Source organism: Mizuhopecten yessoensis, unplaced genomic scaffold, assembly GCF_002113885.1.
Source record: "Mizuhopecten yessoensis strain PY_sf001 unplaced genomic scaffold, ASM211388v2 scaffold5061, whole genome shotgun sequence".
In the NCBI taxonomy this organism is placed as follows: Eukaryota; Metazoa; Mollusca; class Bivalvia; order Pectinida; family Pectinidae; genus Mizuhopecten; species Mizuhopecten yessoensis.
In genome coordinates this window covers 210737-222868 of record NW_018405860.1, presented here as the reverse complement: position 1 = coordinate 222868, position 12132 = coordinate 210737, and the positions used below count along the sequence as shown (strand labels likewise).

Genomic DNA, 12132 nt, shown 5'->3' with positions numbered 1-12132 from the left:
TTAAAGCGATCATTCTTACCCAAGGAATAAGTAAACCACTCCAATCATATTTTACATTTGAACATAAACTGTTGCTAATGTTACCCGTGTCTGGTACGTGTCAAATGAAAATACATTATAAATGCAGTACACATATCCATTACTTTATTTACATGTAATTAACATTTTCCAACTTTGACTGAAATAATTTACCTCTGCGTCGCAGACGGACTTCCTGTACATTGTCGCTAGGAAACCACCCTTCTTGACCATTCATGTTGCGTCCCTCCCAGTAACCCTGGTCACTCACACCGGTCACTGGAAACGTAAACACTTAAATGTCAGAAGTAGGTCACACAATATGATCCATAAAAATCCTAAACATCCAAATTAAGGCCCTCACCCAAAGTGGGATATCAGCTTTCTCATTTTATTTCCACACCTGAATATACCTGGTACAGTCTATTGTATCTAACATCAGCCGACGATTAATGTAGACAGAGATGTTATTTATAACAGAAACAGTGAGGACAAAGTTTTTTGTTATGTAATCATAGTAATATATACCAGGTCTTCAGATTTCACTTCAATGACAAGACAAATTGCTTACTGATAACACTGCACTACCTAATGACATAAGAAGTCTACATAAATCATTACAGTCCTCCGAAAACCAGGTGAATGTCAAACGTTTCTCATTACACTGCATCTGTTTCAAGTTTGGATACCTTGTAAACAACTTAATATATATCTGGTGCCAGGTTGTTAATTATAAAATAACCTGAGCTCATATTCATGAAACCATTTTAATGCTCAAACTCAGATTTTGTGCTGAAGCCTTATATTTTGTTACGGTGATAAATTGATAAAAATGTGATTTGTTTGGACAAAAACTTTGAGAGACTGAAAGCAGAAGACCGTTTTCGAAAACTAACACTTTATTTTGTGACCATGTTACACGAGTTTACAAAATAAAATGTTAATTCAACCACAGAATCCATGCTAGTGCATGAGAACGGTTTCATGAATACAGGGCCTGATATATCACAAACAATGAATTGAATACCAATTTAGTATGGGTATAAAAAAACTAGTTTTTAACAAAAATTGATGTCATTACTTAAAATCTTTAACTCTGAATTCGTAGAACAAATAAATAAATGGAAAAAGTTCAGTTGTAGTAATAATATTAAACACAGAAAGAAAATTCGGTAAACGCTGAATATTAAACCTACATTACCTTCATGGTACATGTATTGTTAATATGAAGTATGAATGACCCTTTAGCAGTCACCTGTTTCTGTTACAGTTAAAACTTCACCATATCACAAGGTTATTAATGTTGAGGTCAATTAACCAGAAAATAAAAACTTGACAACCTTCTAAACGAGCTGGGCGACACCACCCAGACATGATGTCATTAGTAAGTAAGAACATGCTACGTTATGTATACAGTATCACTGTAAATAGACTGCTGATCCCAGTCCACTGACGACAGGCTTAAAGCTCTGTTTATCAGTCCACTGACGACAGGCTTAAAGCTCTGTTTATCAGTCCACTGACGACAGGCTTAAAGCTCTGTTTATCAGTCCACTGACGACAGGCTTAAAGCTCTGTTTATCAGTCCACTGACGACAGGCTTAAAGCTCTGTTTATCAGTCCACTGACGACAGGCTTAAAGCTCTGTTTATCAGTCCACTGACGACAGGCTTAAAGCTCTGTTTATCAGTCCACTGACGACAGGCTTAAAGCTCTGTTTATCAGTCCACTGACGACAGGCTTAAAGCTCTGTTTATCAGTCCACTGACGACAGGCTTAAAGCTCTGTTTATCAGTCCACTGACGACAGGCTTAAAGCTCTGTTTATCAGTCCACTGACGACAGGCTTAAAGCTCTGTTTATCAGTCCACTGACGACAGGCTTAAAGCTCTGTTTATCAGTCCACTGACGACAGGCTTAAAGCTCTGTTTATCAGTCCACTGACGACAGGCTTAAAGCTCTGTTTATCAGTCCACTGACGACAGGCTTAAAGCTCTGTTTATCAGTCCACTGACGACAGGCTTAAAGCTCTGTTTATCAGTCCACTGACGACAGGCTTAAAGCTCTGTTTATCAGTCCACTGACGACAGGCTTAAAGCTCTGTTTATCAGTCCACTGACGACAGGCTTAAAGCTCTGTTTATCAGTCCACTGACGACAGGCTTAAAGCTCTGTTTATCAGTCCACTGACAGGCTTAAAGCTCTGTTTATTTATTTATTTATTTTTTATTTATTTTTTATTTTATTTTTTTGAGCAAAGTGTGTGGGGACAAATAGTTTGTTCTTTTTTGTATAGTTTCAAAAAAAATCTAAATTGATAAATAGTTAAATAGATTAATGCAAATCCAAAATTCTATTACATAATATCTACTTTTGTTTTCTTACTTTCAAAACAATTATAAACAAATAGCAAAGACAAAACAAAATTTTAACAAATTGTCACTAAATTATATTAGCCTTGTGTTTTTTTAGTACCCAGACATGGTACTGTTAGAAGGCAGAGCATTAATTAATACTGCGAGTATAACCTTGTAGAACTGCTGTTGGTCTTTCTGTGGAACTGAGCAATGTCAGCCTACAGTAACAGTGTCAATGTTAGCATTGTCAATAATGTTAGTATATCTAAGGGGAAATGGTTGCTGTAGTGTTAACTAAAATCATCATTTATTATTTATCAAAGTACATATGATATACATAATTTTCACTAGCAAGTCATGGCTAACTGAAGCATAAACATCATACATAATTTACATGACAAGACATTAATAAAAATTCCCAAATATTAATTTGATATTTTCAATTTACCAACTTTCTTTAACCAATTCTCAAAAAAATAATAGCAAAATGCTACTTAAATATCATATCCGCATATAAACAGATAGACTACATCAATACATAGTCTCTCCTTAATTGTTTTTCAGTGTAATTATTTAATCCGTTTCATCCTTGTAATTTGAACAAACTGAAAACAAATGTTGATAAGATTAATATCTAGCTGCAGGTATAATAGCATTATATAAGAGTTTATACATTTATACAGTAAATTATACATAGAATCAGGTGACAGTGTTTCAATGAACTGAAATATTGTGATGAAATATATAAAATAGTGAAGAAAGTCATCCAATTGAAATAAGTGATAGAGTTCCCATCTGTATTGCTGAGGTGATGTGTGAATGGAGTTGTCTCCCCTGATGATGAATATGGACATAGATGGCAATCTGCCAGAGTGAATTATGTATGACAACAAACAGAAAGATATTGAACTGACTTAGCATTAAATGATGGACAAGAAACAAAATGCCTTCCCCAAAAGATATGATGTGATGAAATTCCAAAAACATTTTGAAAACCTGTCAAACCTGGAACGTACACGTGTGTAATTGCAGTTTTCTGAGGAACACTACATAACCCTGTAGACGTAGTATTAGTGTGGCTGGTCATGGCTGGTTATACGTATACAAAACACTGTCATATCAAACATGATGCTAAATATAGAAATCAAAAGTAGCAGTCAGAAGTCTGATTAAAGTCAACTGTTTATAAAGGTGAATATTTCTCTGTGTATAATGTGTTAAGGATTAGGTCATGTTAATTCCTCATCGTATACCTGCATGCCAGGAGCATGGTAACAAAAAAATAGTACGGAGCCAGTTATATCCATGCGTGTGAATATTGTCAATGATAATAAAACTGAAATAACTAAACAGATCAAAATGAAATAAAGGACACATGCTGAAAAAGGAACGCAATGCAAACGCAATGCAAAATATAAAATGTAGACCTTCAACGATTTCTCCCTTGATGAGGGTCAGCTCTACTGGGTTGGTAGCCTCGTAGGACTGGACACACACATGGAGACTTTCAGGGGTGGTAAGGTTGAGAATGGGACCCTGAGGGCGGGGCTCCTGGTACATGGGGAGGGCTGACAAACTGACCACGTTTCTCCCCCTACTTTTGTTCGGGACAGTCATTTTGCTGTGTTGTATGTTCATTGACTGTACAGACTGGTGTGAGACAGCAGCTGGAGTGCTCCTTTCCTCTTGATTATAGTTTTCAGTGGCACCATTGATCTGAATAGTGGAGCCACTTGATATTGTGGCATCACTGCCACTTGATATAGTGGCCCCAACACTGCCACTTGAAGAGGAGGGACTTGGATGGTTGTAGATTGTGGCACTGTGGTTACTTAGCAGGGACAGCCTACTAGGCCGTCTGGTACAGTGTCTATGTGTGTCCTCCATCTGTCTGTCCAAAACTAAGTCAGCAGAGTGTACACTGTGCTCGTACATCATCTCTGCCTGCAGTGATGGACGTCTGACCACACCCAGGCCACGTGGCGATGTATAGTGGCTGTACATACTATGGCGATACGGTCGGCCCTCTAGTGGCACATTAAGGCGGTGGCATTTGTGGCAAATGGCCAATGGATCCCTGTGGTTGTGGAGGTCCACTGATGATGGGTTGAGCATTGTGGGGCTAGTCACATGTTGTACCATACTGTGACTGCGCTGAGGCACTTTGGAGAATCTGCTGTTTTGGGGGAGGGGGTTCTGTAGTACCGACCCGTACGACAGTGAGGAGGGGCGAAAGTCACTCGGGCCATATTCAGGCGTACCTGCGTTGAGGAAGCAATACATGTCTCACCCTGACAAGAAATAGTCGCAACATACAAAACATCCTGGTTTGTTGAACTGATAACATAAATACTTGGTTTATTGAGTGAGAAAGAAAACAAATAACATGATAACTTGGCTTACAGCAAAAGGGATTTAAAGCAAGAAACTACCCTACATAGCTTTTATCTTGGTAAGTGCTAAGTCCTTGTTTGCGTAAAAATAATACTAGTGTGTGCTGTGTTGAGTTAACAGTTTCAAGATTCTGGGGAGTATGTGTTACTTCCCTGGAAATGATTAATGATTATGTTTGATTCATGGATACGTGAAAATAACAGTTTACAGTACATAGAGAAGCAGCAAGTTTTAGACTCTTTTCACCCTGAAAGCGTTGATTATCTACGTTACAGTAAAGCTGACTAAAAGCTAATGCTTGTGACCTTTACCTTCGACCTCTTGACCTGATGCCATGGAAACATCTTTGGACACCGCTGCTTTATGTTTGCCTGAATTACACACCATGACAACATTTCAACAGCTCACATTTACCTCATACTAATGTAGGAACTAGAGGTTTGATTTAACGTCTATTAACAGCGAAGGTCACTTAAGGACGTGCCTCCATGTGTGTAGTGTATGCGTGCTTGCGTGTGTGTAGTGTATGCGTGCTTGCGTGTGTGTATGCAGGAGACAGGGTATGTTGGTGATGCAGGAACTAGAGGTTTGGTTTAACGTCCTATTAACAGCGAAGGTCACTTAAGGACGTGCCTCCATGTGTGTAGTGTATGCGTGCTTGCGTGTGTGTAGTGTATGCATGCTTGCATGTGTGTAGTGTATATGTGCTTGCGTGTGTGTATCCAGGAGACAGGGTATGTTGGTGATGCAGGAACTAGAGGCATTCCAGTAAAATGGTAACTATGATAAAGACAGCAGTGCACTGCCACCTGGAGAACCCAGCACACAACCAGTGAGCTGTAAGGATCTTACAGGACTGGCTAGGGTATCATACTAACATACCTTCATTTCTACCTATCACCAAACATTACTCACCACCTCTACACACAAACTAATGTCTACTGGTAAGATTATACACACAAGTTCCCCTCTCACAATAACTTCAGTCTACATACCTTATTATATAGTTAATTATTTTGTTGGGAATTTCTATTGACTATCATTTTCTAAAATAAAAACAACGCAATAGAACTATTTTACCTATGGTTGGCTACTAAGATTTACTGATAAGAAAGCTTACCCATGCCTGAGCTGGCACTGGACACTGACATTGAGCATGGAGAGTCCGTCTCATAGCCACCAGACGGTGTGTCCGGGTGGTTGTTGTTTAGGTACGCCAAGTTATGCATAGACGCGAAAGTCGTCATGTACTTATCATCCATCATAGAGATTGCATTGATTCGTGGGTCACTACGACTACGAGACATCCCATATATGGACTGTAATGCTGGATTGTCACGGCGACGGTTACTATATCGTGGCATCTCACGAATCGGAACTGAAAAGATCAACAGAAAATGTTATTGTGACGTAATTTACCTTCAACTAGCACCAGCAGCATGTCATATTCGGTGATAGGAAGTTTTTACATTAATTAACCTGTGTTGTCTCACCGATCATCCCCAGCGTTTTAAACAACTTTACTGCTAATTCAAGCTATAAGAGAATGGGTTCTTTATTTAACTTTGCAGTAAAAATGATGTCAAATTGAAAGTGGCTAAACAATCAGATATTCACACAAGTCAGATACTGCAGATAAGTATGATCATGTCATGTGACTTTTAGATTCATAATTCAGAAAAGTATGATCAAAGTGTTTCTACTATCTCTATAATTACTGACCGACATCCTCAGTGCGGTGCTGCTCCAGCATCAGGATCAGGTCGTGACTCTGAGCAATGATGGCCGCCTGGTAAGGCGTCTGGTGGTTCAGGTTGACAATGTCCTTGCTAGCACCTCGAAACAACAGCACACGCGCACAGGACTCCTGGGGATAACAATTGACAGTCAGAAATTACACTAAACTTTATAAGTCTGTAGGGCAAGAACAGTTTTTGCAGTAGGACATATTCAGTGTTAAATTGAAAATTGCACATTTCCAACCATTGCTACTAAAACAGCAACAATTGTCATTTATTTGTTTTGGGTTTTAACGTCCTTGCAACAGCTAGGTCCATATGAGGATGGGGCCTAGGGAGACAACAGCTAGGTCCATATGATGATGGGACCTAGGGAGACAACAGCTAGGTCCATATGAGGAGGGGACCTAGGGAGACAACAGCTAGGTCCATATGAGGATGGGTCCTAGGGAGACAACAGCTAGGTCCATATGAGGAAGGGGCCTAGGGAGACAACAGCTAGGTCCATATGAGGATGGGGCCTAGGGAGACAACAGCAAGGTCCATATGAGGATGGGGCCTAGGGAGACAACAGCTAGGTCTATATGAGGATGGGGCCTAGGGAGACAACAGCTAGGTCCATATGAGGATGGGGCTTAGGGAGACATCGGCAGGCAGAGAAAGTAGAAATAAAAGAAAGACGATAGGAAGATAGGAAACAAAAAAAGTCCCAAGTGTTGCAATGGGGGCACCGTCCATTAGTAGATGACACAGAAGAAAAACCCCGATTCTGCAGGGGCCCCCACATGTGTAGCCTTTTACGATACACATGGGGCCTTGTCCGTTTTTGCGGAACAACTGGTTGTCTGTTTTTAAATGTAACAATTAAACAAAAAAAGCCCATGGAAAGTAATGAAATGTTCCAATTATTGTTAAAGTCGTATAGTGAACCCCCTGATTTATCTCTGGAGACAAGATGATCTTACCTGATTAATCTCTGGACACAACTAGATCTTACCTGATTTATCTCTGGAGACAACTAGATCTTACCTGATTAATCCCTCGAGACAACTAGATCTTACCTGATAAATCCCTCGAGACAACTAGATCTTACCTGATGAATCCCTCGAGACAACTAGATCTTACCTGGTTGTTTATTGCACACACATGGAGCGCTGTGTTACCATTGGCATTCTGGATGTCCATGTCTGCTCCGTACGACAATAGGTACTCCAGGTGTTGGACCAGACCATTGTGACATGCCTGTAATATTACAATAGTTTACCAATTCAAATATTACCGCCCAAGGCCAATCATTAGATCATGTGTTCTTCTTAATTTAATTCAAGATTCTGCATCAAAAACACATACAGAAGCACAACTCTCACAAATAAATCCATGCACAAGTATACCTCTGTTGTTTATAGTGTATATTATATTATGATTGACCATATATGTAAGACAAGTCTTTGATGTAATATGTTATCAAGTAAAAATAAATACCATTACTTTTAACCTCCAAAAAACACATCTCATTACACTTGTACCTTCCACAAGATAAAGTGGAGAGATCTAGAGACAATGTGAGGACAGATAAACAGGATAAAGTGGAGAGATAAACAGACAATGTGAGGACAGATAAACAGGATAAAGTGGAGAGCTCTACAGACAATGTGAGGACAGATAACCAGGATAAAGTGGAGAGATCTACAGACAATGTGAGGACACATAAACAGGATAAAGTGGAGAGATCTACAGACAATGTGAGGACAGATAACCAGGATAAAGTGGAGAGATCTACAGACAACGTGAGGACAGATAAACAGGATGAAGTGGAGAGATCTAGAGACAATGTGAGGACAGATAAACAGGATAAAGTGGAGAGCTCTACAGACAATGTGAGGACAGATAACCAGGATAAAGTGGAGAGATCTACAGACAATGTGAGGACAGATAAACAGGATAAAGTGGAGAGATCTACAGACATGGTGAGGACAGATAAACAGAATAAAGTGGAGAGATAAACAGACAATGTGAGGACAGATAAACAGGATAAAGTGGAGAGATCTACAAACAATGTGAGGACAGATAAACAGGATAAAGTGAAGAGATCTACAAACAATGTGAGGACAGATAAACAGGATAAAGTGGAGAGATAAACAGACAATGTGAGGACAGATAAACAGGATAAAGGGGAGAGATCTACAGACAATGTGAGGACAGATAACCAGAATCAAGTGGAGAGATTTAGAGACAATGTGAGGACAGATAAACAGGATAAAGCGGAGAGATCTACAGACAATGTGAGGACAGATAAACAGGGTGAAGTGGAGAGATCTACAGACAATGTGAGGACAGATAACCAGGGTAAAGTGGAGAGATCTACAGACAATGTGAGGACACATAAACAGGATAAAGTGGAGAGATCTACAGACAATGTGAGGACCGATAAACAGGATAAAGTGGAGAGATCTACAGACAATGTGAGTACAGATAAACAGGATAAAGGGGAGAGATCTACAGACAATGTGAGGACAGATAACCAGGGTAAAGTGGAGAGATCTACAGACAATGTGAGGACCGATAAACAGGATAAAGTGGAGAGATCTACAGACATGGTGAGGACAGATAAACAGGATGAAGTGGAGAGATCTACAGACAATGTGAGGACAGATAAACAGAATCAAGTGGAGAGATTTAGAGACAATGTGAGGACAGATAAACAGGATGACTGTGAGAGCCCCACCTGATGTATCTCCATCCAACCCTGCTCATCAGTGGCACCAATGACCGCCTTCTCCATCAGCAGCATCTCCACACACACAGGGTTACAGGAGTGGGCAGCACAGTGGTACAGCGGGGTCAGGCCCCGGGCATCCTTCAGGTTAGGGGACGCCCCTAGGTCTAACAGGGTCTGAAAACAATACACGAAACACTAGTATGTGAGGACTTCAGTTCACTGCTTACATGTATTTCAATCTCAGGTCAAGAACTGATCTGTATTACAATCCACTGAAAGTTAAAAAGTGTTATCAAAAGAAAAGACAATATTTGCTACTTACGCGAATAAAATTGTGAAAACTCATAGTAAACATCCAAAGTTATAAAGTCACCAGCATGTCAGTACGCCGGGAATGACTCAGCCTCACTCTGGACAGCAGAAGCTGTAGGTAATGGCTGGTCGCCAATCACGTGTACAAACAGCCCTGGTGTCATCTCCACACTATTATATGTGATTCAGCATGTATTTACAGGAAAGCATGGTATTCAATTTATCACCTGTCAGACCAGGCTAGTGTCAACAGGGGGAGGACTTACTACATCACCTGTGCTCATTACAGTACTGACACACAGAGTAAAGATGTACCCCTCTACCTACCTTGACAGCCTCTGTGTTGCCGGCCACAACAGCCCGGTGTAGCGGGGTAAGGCCTTTCTTGGTGCGGTAGTCGAGGTGTGCCCCACCGCCTACTAGACTGATGATCAGCTCCCGACACTTTTGTTTCGTCAGCATCATGGCCTGGCTCAAGGGTGTCTCTGTCCACAGGCAAAAAACGGAACACTTATCACTTGTTACCCAACATACAGTTTGTAAAGAGTCCCTGTTTCTAAATCTCTGCACCCTCTCATCTAACCCGATGTAATAACATGGTCAAGCCATTTAACAGACTCATTGGAGTCTCAATGGGAACATCACAATCTTACTACTGAGACTGTCAGCCAGCCTTATCCACAGTTCTGAACTGCTGTGACGTCCGGCTGTAAACAAGAATATCTTTCCTTTCACAATATGTTCCCCAGTTGGATTGCTTCCCCTCAAGACTTAACCAGGTACTTACTGTAAGTATCAGAGGGATTTAGCAAATATGCAACCTTTTGTTCAATTTACAAATGGTTGAAATTGTCATTCTGCTCAATAAAATATAACAGGAACAAACTTTTCTTGTTTCACTGTAATAATGACAATATGTTAAACTTATATGAACTATATTAAATCTGAGCGTGACTTACCCCCCGTACTGGAGTCGTGGAAGTTTGACTTACCCCCGTACTGGAGTCGTGGAAGTTTGACTTACCCCCGTACTGGAGTCGTGGAAGTTTGACTTACCCCCGTACTGGAGTCGTGGAAGTTTGACTTACCCCCGTACTGGAGTCGTGGAAGTTTGACTTACCCCCGTACTGGAGTCGTGGAAGTTTGACTTACCCCCGTACTGGAGTCGTGGAAGTTTGACTTACCCCCGTACTGGAGTCGTGGAAGTTTGACTTACCCCCGTACTGGAGTCGTGGAAGTTTGACTTACCCCCGTACTGGAGTCGTGGAAGTTTGACTTACCCCCGTACTGGAGTCGTGGAAGTTTGACTTACCCCCGTACTGGAGTCGTGGAAGTTTGACTTACCCCCGTACTGGAGTCGTGGAAGTTTGACTTACCCCCCGTACTGGAGTCGTGGAAGTTTGGGTCTAGTCCCTTGTTGGCCAGTTTGGTCACCTTCTCAACATTACAGTTCTTCACATAGTCAATGAAGTGCTTAAAGTTACCCTGTGGATCAAAACACAAATAATAGTTACCCTGTGGATCAAAACACAAATAATAGTTACCATGTGGATCAAAACACAAATAATAGTTACCCTGTGGATCAAAACACAAATAATAGTTTCCCTGTGGATCAAAACACAAATAATAGTTACCCTGTGGATCAAAACACAAATAATAGTTACCCTGTGGATCAAAACACAAATAATAGTTACCCTGTGGATCAAAACACAAATAATAGTTTCCCTGTGGATCAAAACACAAATAATAGTTTCCCTGTGGATCAAAACACAAATAATAGTTTCCTGCTGATCAAAACACAAATAATAGTTTCCTGCTGATCAAAACACAAATAATAGTTTCCTGCTGATCAAAACTTTACATTAACAAACTCTGTACACACTCAAAGAGTAAACAAATTCTGTACACACTCAAAGAGTAAACAAACTCTGTATACACTCAAAGAGTAAACAAACTCTGTACACACTCAAAGAGTAAACAAAATCTGTACACACTCAAAGAGTAAACAAACTCTGTACACACTCAAAGAGTTAACAAACTCTGTACACACTCAAAGAGTTAACAAACTCTGCACACACTCAAAGAGTAAACAAACTCTGTATACACTCAAAGAGTAAACAAACTCTGTACACACTCAAAGAGTAAACAAACTCTGTACACACTAAAAGAGTAAACAAACTCTGTACACACTCAAAGAGTTAACAAACTCTGCACACACTCAAAGAGTTATCAAACTCTGTACACACTCAAAGAGTAAACAAACTCTGTACACACTCAAAGAGTAAACGAACTCTAAATAACTGAGTATACTTTATATCAAAAAAACAGAAAAAAGATAATGCTTTAACAGTAATTATAGTTCCTCAAATGACCACTAAACTCTAAACAGATGAAGTCATCTAACATCACTACATGTACTATATACCAGCCTCTACTAGGTAGCCAGGAAGTCATCTAAACATCACTATATGTACTATATACCACCCTCTACTAGGTAGCCAGGAAGTCATCATAACATCACTACATGTACTATATACCAGCCTCTACTAGGTAGCCAGGAAGTCATCTAAACATCACTATATGTACTATATACCA

General features: G+C 40.1%; 1 protein-coding gene across 12 annotated transcripts in view; it reads right to left on the bottom strand.

Annotated features, from left to right (window-relative positions):
* Window positions 1-12132, bottom strand: part of LOC110450175 (SH3 and multiple ankyrin repeat domains protein 1-like) — a 134702-nt gene that overhangs the window by 54771 nt on the left and 67799 nt on the right. For 9 of the 12 annotated variants that reach the window (XM_021497462.1, XM_021497464.1, XM_021497463.1 and 6 more), the window contains 8 exons: window positions 10914-11022; window positions 9865-10022; window positions 9232-9399; window positions 7632-7748; window positions 6490-6634; window positions 5888-6145; window positions 3801-4634; window positions 193-297 (listed from right to left, as the gene is read on the bottom strand). In XM_021497462.1, the coding sequence (XP_021353137.1) occupies window positions 193-297; window positions 3801-4634; window positions 5888-6145; window positions 6490-6634; window positions 7632-7748; window positions 9232-9399; window positions 9865-10022; window positions 10914-11022 (1894 nt within the window). Of the gene's footprint in view, window positions 1-192; window positions 298-3800; window positions 4635-5078; window positions 5139-5887; window positions 6146-6489; window positions 6635-7631; window positions 7749-9231; window positions 9400-9864; window positions 10023-10496; window positions 10891-10913; window positions 11023-12132 lie in introns of those variants that run through there. The other 3 variants (XM_021497471.1, XM_021497470.1, XM_021497472.1) reach the window with 3 other exon arrangements.